Source organism: Ostrinia furnacalis, unplaced genomic scaffold, assembly GCF_004193835.3.
Source record: "Ostrinia furnacalis isolate ACB-3 unplaced genomic scaffold, ASM419383v2 OfSCF7657, whole genome shotgun sequence".
Lineage (NCBI taxonomy): Eukaryota > Metazoa > Arthropoda > Insecta > Lepidoptera > Crambidae > Ostrinia > Ostrinia furnacalis.
The window spans coordinates 202,972-216,225 of NW_021137896.1; the positions used below are offsets into that span (position 1 = coordinate 202,972).

Sequence of the window (13,254 nt, forward strand, 5' to 3'; positions counted from 1 at the left end):
AGCAAATAATAAAACTTTTTCCGAGAATGCTAAATAAACCCTGCTTTATTTATCCACAACGAAGCTCTAGGTCTGCATCTCAACTAGTGGAAAGTGAGGATTGGCCTGAAAATGAAAGCGAGCTTCTTCTGGGATACTTTTTTTGCGGTTTTTTTTTTGTAATAATTATAACAAATTGTTATTTTTTCTGATTGAGGTTGTTTAATCACGTATTACAAAACAACGAAAAAACTCGTTTTAGTTTCAGTCATAGATTCTGTTTTGTGACTGGTCTCAAAATCGAACCACCAACCAATCAAACCATCAAACCAACTCCAAAAACCAATCAATAGTCGAAATCTATGCTTGAAAATGTATCGAATTTTTTAAGGCGCATTCAGATTTGAGGCGTGAGGAAGCGCTACAGTGGCGCTACTAGTTTTCATACAATTTCTAGAATGGCACGACTTTGTCACGGTAGTGGCGGGGCAACTGCGCTTCTAGAAATTGTATTAAAAATATTAGTAGCGTGACAAGCGCACCACACTAGCACCACTGTAGCGCTTCCTGACACCTCTAATTTGATGGGGCCATGTTTTTCTGTAATATGAATTAATGTTGATTTTCTGGAACATACACCTATTGATGTCTCGTTCTTCGTGCCAAACCTTAATACCTTTCAAGCCTTCGAATGGTGGGTTTACCTAAATATAAAAAAAATTATCATAATTAAAGCGCAAAATATTGATAGCGAAATTGTTAATACTCGAAAGTAAAAGAAGATACATATAAATTAGTATAAATACTATAAAATAATGTTAAACAAGGTACATGATAGCATACCAGCTGACGCTCCTTTCTTTGGATGTTAACTTTGGTATATTTCTACCACATTTCACACATGAAAAACAACATAGTGAAGAAACGTTATTTTCAAAGTATAAAACTAATTCATGACTAGGCCTGCTATTTTTTCATAATATTTTCGAAAATCAATATGAATTTAAATATAATGATAAATTAATATAAAACAGACTAAAAATTTTAAACTGTTATTAAACACTAAAGATAATTAGCCAAAAGGTATAACTTTGAATTTAGGTACAAAAATACTACGGTGTTGATTTCCATGTGTGATAAATTTATTAAATTGTTGGGTTTTTAAATACGGGACTTAAAGTGAATTCGATCGGAAGCTTTTAATTTTGAAGGAACTAAGTATTGAACGATTTGTATGGAATTTAATCGACTTATCTATTATAGTCTTGATAAATCGATTAAGCGGTTTTCTATTTAGTTATTAATTATTCAAACGAGAATATTATAAATTTTGATTTATTGGTGAAAATTATTAAAATGGAAATTAAATTATTGCTTTAATTTTGAGAAAATGGTCAAAATTAAATGGTCAAGTAAAAGGTGGAATTTAATTCCGAAGCCTGTTTTTAAATCTGAATCGTTGAAGTATATTTTCATGTTGTTTCGTTTTTTTCGTAACCGCTTAATTTAGAACGCTTTAAAGATCAGAATGATGCATTTGCTGGACAAGTCAAAAACCAACAATCATCATTGTCATTCGTCGCCGCTAATTAAAAACAAAAGAAAACTAACGAAAATTACAATGCAGGCCCCTTACTTACCTACTTATATTACGATTCAACGTTTCATAAACATCTCCCTTAAATTACCAATAACATTGTTAAATCCTTTATATTTTTGTGGTTCTTTGGTTTGAACGGGCGGGAAGTAACACTACGCTCACTGGAGATGTTAAAATTGTGCTGAGATTATGTTAGGAGTACCAGGAGCAGTGCTTTAAGCCGTGTGTCCGCTCGAGCATGATCAAGTGGATACACGGCTTTGGTGCCATTTTTCCTGTGATGCACATTTCGACACGCGTGAAGATCAGTACCTCATGTGGGCTGCCCGCTTTTCATTATTTCACACACGTTTTTCCGTTCCGCTTGCGTGTAGCCCGCTTAATAGGAAATACGTAGGTACAGGATGGATTTTGAAATGCCACCTGGAGGGAAAGTGCTCTTAATATTGTAGATATAAAATTTTACTCAAAGAAAACATTACTTTATTTTCGAAAAGAAATAGAACTGCATTCAAAGATTTCCAAAAATTTGCTTGTCACACCCGGGAATCGACTCAACTAAAATGTGTTAAAAATTACACCCTGTATTTTTATTGCATCGATCCTTAGGGTTAAGTGTAAGGATGAAATCTCTTTAACAAACTTAATAAATAATTAAATAAAAGGAAAACCTTGAAATATTAAATTATTTTAATTATTCAAAAAGTGTTATGCTATTGGTGGTGAATTTTCGAAAAAAAAAATCGGAAATCTTTGAATAGGTACTGTTCTTTTTCTTTTCAAAAATGAAGAAATGTTTTCTTTGAGTAAAATTTTCTATTTACATTATTAAGGGTACTTTCCCTTCAGGTGGCATTACAAAATTCCACCCTGTAGGTACATGAAATAACAAAATGCGGGCTACCCGCACGCGAACTAGATCCGTACGTGTGCCGAAATCCTTATCACAAGAAAAAGGCACTTACTTAGTGCTACAAATTCCCGTCCGTTCAAGTATTTTTTAGAAAAATATGATAGCCTAAAAACACAATCACACCAAATCTGTCCCGTTTTTATTTAAACTATGTACATGTCTTTATATATTTTACGTGGAAATCCGAGATTTTCGTTGGATGAGAATGCATTCCTTGTATGTGAAACCTTGAACTTATTTACATTTATGACGACTAGTTAGTTATGTATTAGCTATCAACCTTATAATTATAAAATCCGAAAAGTAGCTATGTGAAATAACGTATTGATGATACACTAATTAAAATGTAGGCTATTTGTGCACGTTATTGAATAAAGTTATGCTTAACAACTAATTGATTATGGACACATAAATCACTAAGTATAATAATGTAAGATATAATTTGGATAACTAATACAGTACACCACCTAACATAGCATATTTGGTTCAATAATCAAGAGTCCAATTTTTAAATTATTCTAGGTTAAATGGCAAGTAATGCCAAAAATAAATGTGTAATAAATAAATTAAAGTAATTAAAAATGTCTTTGTGGCGATGCTGTAAATAAATATTTGTTTAAATAAATAAATTAAGAAGTTTGGCATTATACTGTCCGAACTTAGAAATTAAAATAAGATTTCGAGAGTACCCATACGTCCGCCAAATATTTGGTTTAAAACGAAACATAAAACTAGCACGTGTCCAGTCTTATAATTATAAAGTTTCTTAGTGCGGGCGTCTCGGGCGTCTCTTTTTGATCCTCCTGATGAAAACCTTCTGATGGTACTTATTTTTGCGTCATCTGTTCTCTTGGTCCACCGGCCGAAGCTCGATCTGAAAATATTGTTGAAAATTTAAATTAAGTAGCTGTACTTAGAACTTCTTCACATAAGAGCAGCTAATCGCCCCTTTGTACGAGAGAAACTGATCGTACATAATAGTTGACTATGGCCCAGTTTTTTCAAAATGTAAACAAATAGTTAAAAAATGTACTAAAAGTCAAGCTAACCATTGTCCGAAAAACATTTTTTTCTGATTTAACCACTTGTCATTTGACATGTATCAAATTTGACTATTGGTTATTTTATCTACGAATCAAAAAACTGGGCCTAAGAGCAAAATGTAGCTTCACAATCAGAACTCTTTCCTTACATCAGATTTTTCTTCTGCTTTTTAATGACATTTGTATCGAGCCCAACAAAAATTGCAGGATTTTTATAGTGTTTAAAAGAAGAAAGGAATGAAAAATATTAAGCTTACCTATAATTGTAGAGTATGAATTAAATATCATAATAATTGACATTGCTAACAGCCTCCTGAAATTTTTTTCGGAATCTGGACTTTTGAAGACTTTATTCTTCCTCTGAGAGTTTCAGAACTAATCTTACCTACACTATCGGTGTTCTTAGTCGTGTCCTCCTAGCTAATCACCGAAATTGAAACTACATCAGAACTTTGGAATATTGTTCTCTGGGAGTTTGATGACAGCGAGTGACCCGAGATTGTCTGAGAATTGGCTGAGTCTTACACATACTTATACGTTTACACTATTACTTATCTAAGAAATTGCTGCAAGTGAGCTTCCCCGATTACTATCGTATCTGGCAATTTCTGAAGACCAAATAAACTATTTCTTTCTTCCGAATTGTCCCTCTTTATACAGAACAAGGCAGGTATTTAACCACAAACACACCTGATGTTAAGTGTGATGCAGCTTAGGATGGTTAACATCTGCTCTGTAAGTACCTATTCACTCTTACTTTTATGAGGCCCGGGTTATAGTGTTTGAAGAAGACAGTAGCAGGCAGCGAACTCCAGTCCCTTGCTGTTGAAGTTATAAAAGAGTCTTACTTCGCTCAAAATGACCCAGTACTGGCTGCTCCTATTGACGGAGAGCTTGATTGCGGCCAATGGTCCAAAGTCCTTACTGATCTCCCCCTCAGCCATTCCAAATTCGTCGAATTTCCCCACAACGGTGTAGTTGCCTTTGTTGGCTGGTAACACCTCGACGGTCGTGTCATAGAACTTGTCGGAGACATGCTCTACATTGCCGCTGCGGAAAGTGTACCTGGAATCGAAGATTTACCCATTATTTTATAGATCATTAATCAGATTTCGGAAGTTTATCCATAGCCTTTAGAAGAGTTTGACTCCTATTTCATTCGAAGGAATTTTGTTGCAAGTCCAATGACAGCTGAAGTTTCACCAGAGACGAATTTGGGTTTTATGTCCGGTCAAACTGTAGATCCTGGCTACACAGGAGTAACAGCACAGCAGTGGGAATTAATAGTATAGTATAGTTTTAGTTGTAGCTCACGAATGCACTTTATATGGAGTGATTTTTATTAAATACTTACTTTTCTATAGCGGTGGGCTTCTCAAAGATGATCTCGACGAAGTCACCCTTCTTAGGTTTGATACCCCAGAAGTAAGTGACTCCATCATAAGCCCTTCTTAGCGTGTGGTCTGAATGCTCGTCAATATTGCTTTTTATGTCTTCGATTGGTGGATTATTGTGCGGATAGAAGGTTGGTACTGCGCCAAAATGGGAATCCTTAAAAGAATAGAGAAATCATTAAGTTCTGCTCCAGAATTCGTGAACATTTTACGAGTCAGTGTAGTTAGAAGTACATAAATACCTTGATCTTTTGGATTTTTCCTTTTAGTGAAGAATACAATCCTATATGTTGGAATAGTGATGTCTTGTATCGAGGCCGAATTTGGAGCTTACTTTGCAAGCACGTTTTCTGAAATTGATATAATAAGAGTTCTTACTACTTGCTACTTGTAAGATAACGGTTAAATCAAATATCAATTAGGACTTTTTTTTCCAGTTCTTCATTTTACAAAATCTTACCGAAGTTTTCTCAATCGTGCAGATCTTATCTGCCAGGTAGCTCTCAAGCAGCCAGTCGATCGGCATGTTATTGTAGAACAGCTGTACGTATATGATGAAGCGCGTCAAGTTAGAAGACTTGAACAGTTTCCCTATTCCCCCCACTTGGCAGTACTCTATGTAGAACCAGTCTGGATTGGACACGGAGGTCTGTGCTGCGAACTTTTTGATATCCTGAAATGGAAGTTTGAATTCAAAAGAAACAATAAAAACCTCAATAAGTATCTGTTTCTATAACTTTTTGGATTTCTCGTTAGTCTTTTTTTTTTCACCGTTTGTCGTAAGCTAAGAATAACAATACCGTCAGAAGTAAATAGTAATACCTGCTTATATTCTACGTGAACTTTCGTATGAAACACATGCATTAAAACCATTTCAGTGCCTCAGGGAAGTGTTTGGATAAATCATTGGGGATTTACAATGTCGCCAAACTGTGGAATAACGTAATAAAGTAATTTCTTGTGTTTTAGCATGTCAACCGTGTCTAAATTAGTTATTGCGAAACATTTATTTATGTTGTAAGTAGGTATGTATCTGAGTAATTGTTAGTACTGCTAACACTCGTATTAAGGTCAATGCTAAAGGTTAAAACCATTGCTTCAATGATCAATCAAATCTTTGAGGATCTTCAATTATTACTGTGAATAAGTTTTAAATGGATTGTTGTCAAGTGTTTGAATTGAGTTTCACACACGCTGGATCAACAACGAGTATACTCGTAGCTGCGTTGATTTGCGTCTGTCATTTATTGAAACTAAAATGAAGTGTAGGTACTTATTGAAAAAATAAAATTTCATCGTTTCGAGTGAAATCTTAGAAGAGTATTATGTTAGGCGAAATTCACGAAATTTCGTGAATTGTTTATATCCCTATGTACGGATTCTAAGCTTCCCATAATCGCCTAAATTCATTAAGGAGGTGAGGCATATAGGATTAGCTCACTCCCGGTTCAAGTCAAAACTCGTTCTACTGAATTGTTACAACGTTGGTTGAACGCAATTTGGTAGCAAACGCACCTAAAATTCGCATTCTGCACAAATAGGGTTAAAAATTAAAAAAACAACAACATAATATAGGTCAGCAGCAACTCGCATTTGCTATAGCTTTGCCTATAGGAATAACAATATACATACAACAAAAGAGAACAAAACAAAAATATTGGGTCGAACAAGTAAAAAAAATGTTGATTTCACTTTATGATTTCCTTTTAAATTACTATTCTGCTGCAGTGAGCTGAGAATTTCTTCGCGATAGTTAACTAACCGCAAAACAAATACAAGTGACTACGTACATAACCATTTCAAATTGAAATCAACACTATAAAGAACCAAAAATAAACAAACTTAAATGAAAGACATAAAAATCAAACAACACGTATGACGGCCTTACCTGCATATAATGGTTCTTAGCAATGACGTCATCCTCGAGCATCAGGTAGAAGGTGCCCTTGGACTGCGCGTACGCCATTAGATAAACTGTGTCCAGATTCTGTTTTGTTCTCCACTTCACTCTCTTCTGGGAGTCGCCGAGCGTGATCGGCAACGAGTCAAAGTCAGGGTAGTACGTCGGTGAGGCTGATATCACCTCTATGAGACCACTCTCGACGTGCTTGGAGAACCTGAATAAATTTCAAGGGGAATTGAGCACCATTGGCAAGAGTCAAATATTTTTCTTTTTAATTGAAGTTTAATGATGATGAAGGATAATGGTGTGCATAAAGTCTTATCTTAGTCTTACGATAAAAAAATCTTGAAGATTCATGAGAGTATGGTTAAAGAAGGTATACTCACATTGTTTCCACCTGTCTGGCCGTATTGATGACGTATTCCAGATCAGTCTCTCCAACCATGACCACAATGAGAGTGGAATTCAAGTCAGCTTCCGTGAGGCCGCTGATCAAATGCTAAAATTATGAAAGGACAGTTTAAACTACACGTAAACCTTAATTTGTGATGAGTAAGCAATTCAGTTCAGCTAAGCCCCTCTTAGCTGAACTCAATTGCTTACTCATCACAAATTATATGATTATGACATGATTAATATGATTATGAGATAAAATATGCATTCGATGTTGGCATTCAGGATTTTAACTGTTTTATTGTAGGTATGTGGCAATAGAGGTCAAAACTTGATACAATTTTCAAACACAGATAGACGCTTTTCATTGATTGAATTCAATATTTAGACCTATCACACGACATAATCTACGACCTTAGTGTCCTAGATAGTTACTAGCCTTTTACTGAATAATGAATTTGAATACTGTAAATGTTGTGTGTCTGAATTATAATAAAATGTAATTCAAGAATTGATGCTCATTTGTTTCGGTAAACGATCATTCCGTTCGACAAATGAGGCCACGTAATTCACAATGCAATAAATCTGCAAGTGTCACTGACACTTTTTAAGGGTGATCCTCCATTGTGAATCAGTTGGAGCATTATGCATTTATGCAGCGACAGATTTGAACCGAGAGTTGAGACCGGTAAACAACTTAAGTAATAGTTCATCTTAAGACTCTTTTATGCACGGATTAGAGTTATGCGTTTCTTCAAAGACATCTGGTAAACGAAGTACACTGAGTAGCTATCTCTTAGTAGGCATTATAAGTTACTTAATATACATAGGTACTGATCCGCCAAATCAAAAAAGAATCCTTTCCGAAACGATTCGCATGTATGGTAAACATCTCATGATCATACGAAAAGTACTACGAGTATTTATTGTATCGCAACATTACAATTAACATTTTTCGATGAACACTACTTCATTTGTTAAATGTACGTACTATAACACGAACACACAAACATGTCACAAACAACATGGGTTCGCTCAGTGACTCATCAAGCGAACTGATTAATGTGGATATATTTTCAAGCAATATATCAAAATTCCGTAAAGGACTAATTTTGCTGCCTTGATTGTCTTTTCTAATTTATATATTTAACGCACTATAGTATGATCATAATTTAATTTCATAAAAGTATTTTTTTTTGCAAAATTATTGTAAAATTACTAATTTATTGTTATTTAACTTATTTCAATTTAAAATTTACTAATGTTCTGTGCTACGTTAATTCAATTTCTTTTGTGTAACGCCTATAATTAAGATAGCACTTAACCTATTATATAAGCATGTATAATATTGTCTAAAATGGTGTATGTCTTGTTGGTGTTAATAAATAAATAAATAAATAAACACTGTTTAGTTACTATACAAAATATACTGTGGCTTATAAGCTTCAAGAATAAACTGGAACATAATAAGTCAGGAGACTCTAAATAATAATTCCAGACAAGACCTCAACGAAGTTTAGACTACACGCCAGACAGACACTTGAATAGAAAGTTATGCGGAACCCTAAAACCGTCCTTGCGAGAGGGTTAACACTCCAAAGTTCATCTGCATGTCGGAATAATGTTCAATTGAGATAGAATATTCGAATATTATTCAGTCGGTTCATTGCGGGTGGATAGAATTTGATCAATCAAATAATTTGCCGATCTAGTGTTAATCTGGGTACGGAGAACCAGCCTAACGTCTAGCTCAGGTTAATTAGATATTTCAGTTTGCCTATCTGACCGTTCGCGCATTCGGCGAGGATTTGTCTGATGCAATTACGTAGTAAATTTCAGGCCGGAGCATTTCCATTTGAATTGAAAGCACAACGTGCATTGGTAAATGAAGTTATTGATACTATTCGTATTTACTTCTGTAGAAAATAATTGACGTATCAAGTACATAATTAAATGTATCAGAATCCAGGAAGTTTATAAACACTATACACACTATGACTGGAAAGTATAATTTTAAGAAATAGTGCTTTTAATTTGTGGTATTTGTGAAACTATGATAAATATGGTTAATAAACTTCAATATCACTATCAGGAAAGGAAATAAGAACAAATAAAACCAGCGACAATAAACTACGAAGAAAACTAACGACACTGACCTGCCACTCAAACCTTTTGTTGAACAAATAGAAATGAAATAATATCACTGCTCGCCACTTTTTAATACGTAAAAATCCCTTCGTGAATAATAAATAAAACAAAGCCTGTCAGTTAAGCAACCGACTGTTATGCAACCGTAATATAACGTGTTATTACTTTTGACGTGGTGATACTCAATTGGACGTATTAAGTCTTCAGTTGTCAAACGTGTATGCATAGCTCACTAGAATATTAAAACGCTTTCAGTGATGGAAAAAACTTACTTCGAAAAACATTTTTCTTGAAAGGAATGGCTTATAGAACAAAGACTTCAGACAAAGCATTATGATGCACTTTATTTTCTAGATGGAAAGGATTTTCATGGAATTTTGTAGCAGAGTACCTTTACTAAGATTCAGCAAAAATATAAGACTTATTGATTTATGATTGAGACTTGTGTCAGACAAGCTGAAGGGAATAAGGGTGAATTTTGATTTAAAACCAACTTACAGTTAGTGTAATCATCAGGTAGTTCTCCTTGTCCCTCTTAACAGTCGGTACGCCAATCACCACATCGGCGAATATTCGCCCTCCCGTCATATGGTACGCTGGTCGAAGACTGTTCGGGTCATTCATTAGGTATGGGAGCAGTTGGTACAAGAATGGCAACCTCATGTCAGGGATGCTCTTTGGAAAGATTCCACCGGCTGCTTTAGTTCCTGCCGCCAAAGAAAGTCATCGTTGAGTCATTTGGCTGAAAAACCTAGTAATTTAGATAAATAAACACACATCTAGTCTGTATACAGTAACACAGGTACATCGAACTCCGATCTTCCATTTCGCCAGCCGTCGTAAGCGTTGATCAAGAATTCATAAAAAGTTTTCTCTTTTAAACAACAATTTAATTAACTTTGTCTGCGCCATACAAGGAGACGCTATAGATTTTTAAGAAGTGAAATAAAACTAACAGCACGCGGACCTTTCAAAACCAGCTTTAAGTGTACCTACACAATGTTATTTTAATTAAATTTTATTCCCTTGAAAGAACACGGCGAAGTGCTATTTGCTATTGATTACAACTCAGAAAAAGTAACCCTAGAACAGAGTATGCCTTTCATTCAATAAACTAAGGATATTAAAGGAGGGAAATATTCCTTGTTATATTTTATCAACGTCGAACAAAATTATTACAGCGCGCGTGCATCTTTAATGAACTCATTGACGTATTTCATGAAAGCCGTCGTGATGTATTTTAGTGGATGATGCATAATCGAATTGAATGACGAGAATGAGATTAACGTGAAAAGACTTTGATAAAAAATTAATTACATTTTTGAATTTAACAGGGCTCTTTTATAAGTTGGCTATGAATCACCAAGCCTCCATTTTCAGACTCATAAAAAAAATAAAAAATAGGTACCTACGTTTGTAATTTTCTATGACCCCTGCCTCCTAATATTCTATAACTTACTTAATAACTTTGCTTTACTATTTATACATTTTATGGCATGATATTGAATTGCATGCACTCACAATCTCATTATGCAATATGTGAGAGAGCTTTTGCGTTCTTCAAGGAACAGTATACAGCAAAACTAAATAGAGAATCTTCATAGGGCTAAAAATACCAGCACTGAAACCAATTATCCTGTGGCAGGTTTTATACTTTTTATGTCATTGTTTTAGACAAGCTATTTATTATTGGATAAATACCGTGGTAAATAATTAAATTTAATTTGCCGTGTAAGGTAAAATGAGGCAGGTTATGTTTTTATCTCGTTATGCAACGTGTTTATGTTCTCCTTTGTTTTAATGTGAAAAAGTAAAACTCGCGTAGCTGTTTTTTTTTATATCGCTGAGCACACACACTAGCTAAATGCCAGTAATTTGCAACAACCTAAAGTTTTTGCTGAAGAAAATCAAATGCGAACCTTGCAAAGGTACAATCGCTGTTGCAAAATTTGGGTATGAATGTATTTTTTTATTGTGATTGTATTACGATTTTCCTAAGACATTTAAACCATAGCAATGACCTCGTTGGGGCGACACTTTTTTTAAGATCATGTGTACGAACTCTTAAAACCTTTGTACGTTTCGCTCAATTTGTTTTTCCTCAAATTATTTACAAAGTTTGTAAACAGGTTGACAAATGTTTCAACATTGAATTCAAACACGTTTTTTATCGCAATAAAGAGAAGGCAATATGTTTAGAAAATGTTTTCCATTACTTGATCTTAATCAAGATATTTCATTTTTCCTAATTTTATTTTTCCGTATTATTTCAAAAGCTTAGCTCAGTATGCATAAAGGCAACCGTCATTTTGGATTTTTTCTCTCTATTATGGTCTGATTCCATTGTCAATGTTATTGTCAAAGTCAAAAAGTAGCAACACTTACCGGTGATGTTCCTGAGTAAAGCTTGCAACTCAGGAGTCACGGTGGTGAACCCACCGTCGAAGGCTCCTTGGTCTTGGGCCTCCCCTTGTTTGTGTTTTGTGGTGACTTTGGTCTAAACAATGCAAAAATAAAAAGTCAATAATGTTCCTAACTACTATGTTACCTATAAATCTTCAAAATGTGTCATCACAATGAATTTGAGGAAACCTAAACGATTTTAATTTAAAAACAATCCCTGCATCTGTGCAAAAGAACTATAAAAACCAATCCCCTAAATCTGTGCAAAAGAACAAAGCGGAAAACATCTCACACGTAAATCCATTAAGCATGTATGAAAAACGCTCACAACCCATTTTGGAACTGCTGGCAATGCCTGTCTAAATTTATTACTGCCTGTATATTTTATAACCCACTTCAAAAAAGGAGAAGGTTCTATTTTCCACTGTACTTATTTATTTTTAAAGTGATGTGGCATTATTTTAAAAAACGACATCGAAGAACTCAGCCATAATTCGATGAAGCCTTTCACCTGTACGAGGCAATTTCATTAGGCTCTTTATACAACTACGCGCTGCACTTGTTTGTGATTTAATCAAAATGGAAGAAAAATAACTCGTTCGTTGCATCGTCAGACTGTTTACAGGAAAACATCGGGTGGAATCTTCAAACTATTTTTATATCGATGTAAGGAGCAAAGTTTTACATTCTCCTAATGAATGCAGGCGTAGAGAAAGTTTGCCTCGGCGATAAACTAGCGATCTTGAAAATAAATAACACTCGACAAATTGACATGGAAATATTGCGAGAGTAAAACCTACTTTGATATAAAATGTTCCTTCAGTTTCTGTTTCAAAAGATCTTTAGTAATGTACCTATTAAAGTTATGACACGAACTACGAGTATCTACTTACTCTAATGAATATAAACTCAAGTTTAATTTCAGCTTCAAAAGTTTTCCTTTTCAGCTTTTAGATGACGCCACGCCTGTCCGTCTGTGATAATTTTTCCTTTTACACTCGTTAATGCGCTAAAAATAAGTAAACTTTAATAAAGTATGGTGGTTATGTTAAGGTAAAAATGTATTAATTAGCTAATTGCTTGGTAAGTATTTCTTGTTATACCTAATTTAAAAGTCACTTTTTATACTCACTAAAAGTTGAGTTAATAAGCACCAACTTTTTCAGTGTGAGTCTAACGTTATGTTTACGATTATTCAGTAGCTTTGCAAACACTATCTATAGCTAATTAATTTAATAGTTATGCCGCGCTGCCCTGTCATGTTCAATAACTACCATGGTTGAGAGCACATAAATGTTTTTTGTTTTCCCACTCGAAACAGAATACCAACAGCAATCAATGTGCATTCTCCACATGATTGCTGACGGTGGTATTCAACCAACGGAAAATATCCGAGCATAACTCTGGCTACATGAAAATTTAATTTTACGTAATATTTTCCATGGTAACCGGAAACTGCAGAGACAGTCAGTAATTCA

General features: G+C 34.5%; 1 protein-coding gene across 1 annotated transcript in view; it reads right to left on the reverse strand.

The window, feature by feature from the left end:
• Window positions 1–2,381: 2,381 nt before the first annotated feature.
• The window catches only part of LOC114365833 (alpha-1,3-mannosyl-glycoprotein 4-beta-N-acetylglucosaminyltransferase A), a 34,653-nt gene continuing 23,780 nt past the window's right edge, over window positions 2,382–13,254 (reverse strand). Inside the window, exons 3-11 of the mRNA XM_028322515.1 lie at window positions 11,759–11,870; window positions 9,872–10,080; window positions 7,219–7,331; window positions 6,818–7,046; window positions 5,390–5,602; window positions 5,172–5,279; window positions 4,890–5,086; window positions 4,384–4,600; window positions 2,382–3,366 (exon numbers count right to left, since the gene is read on the reverse strand). Coding sequence (XP_028178316.1) covers window positions 3,331–3,366; window positions 4,384–4,600; window positions 4,890–5,086; window positions 5,172–5,279; window positions 5,390–5,602; window positions 6,818–7,046; window positions 7,219–7,331; window positions 9,872–10,080; window positions 11,759–11,870 — 1,434 coding nt within the window. The 3' untranslated portion in view covers window positions 2,382–3,330. The remainder of the gene's footprint in view (window positions 3,367–4,383; window positions 4,601–4,889; window positions 5,087–5,171; window positions 5,280–5,389; window positions 5,603–6,817; window positions 7,047–7,218; window positions 7,332–9,871; window positions 10,081–11,758; window positions 11,871–13,254) is intronic.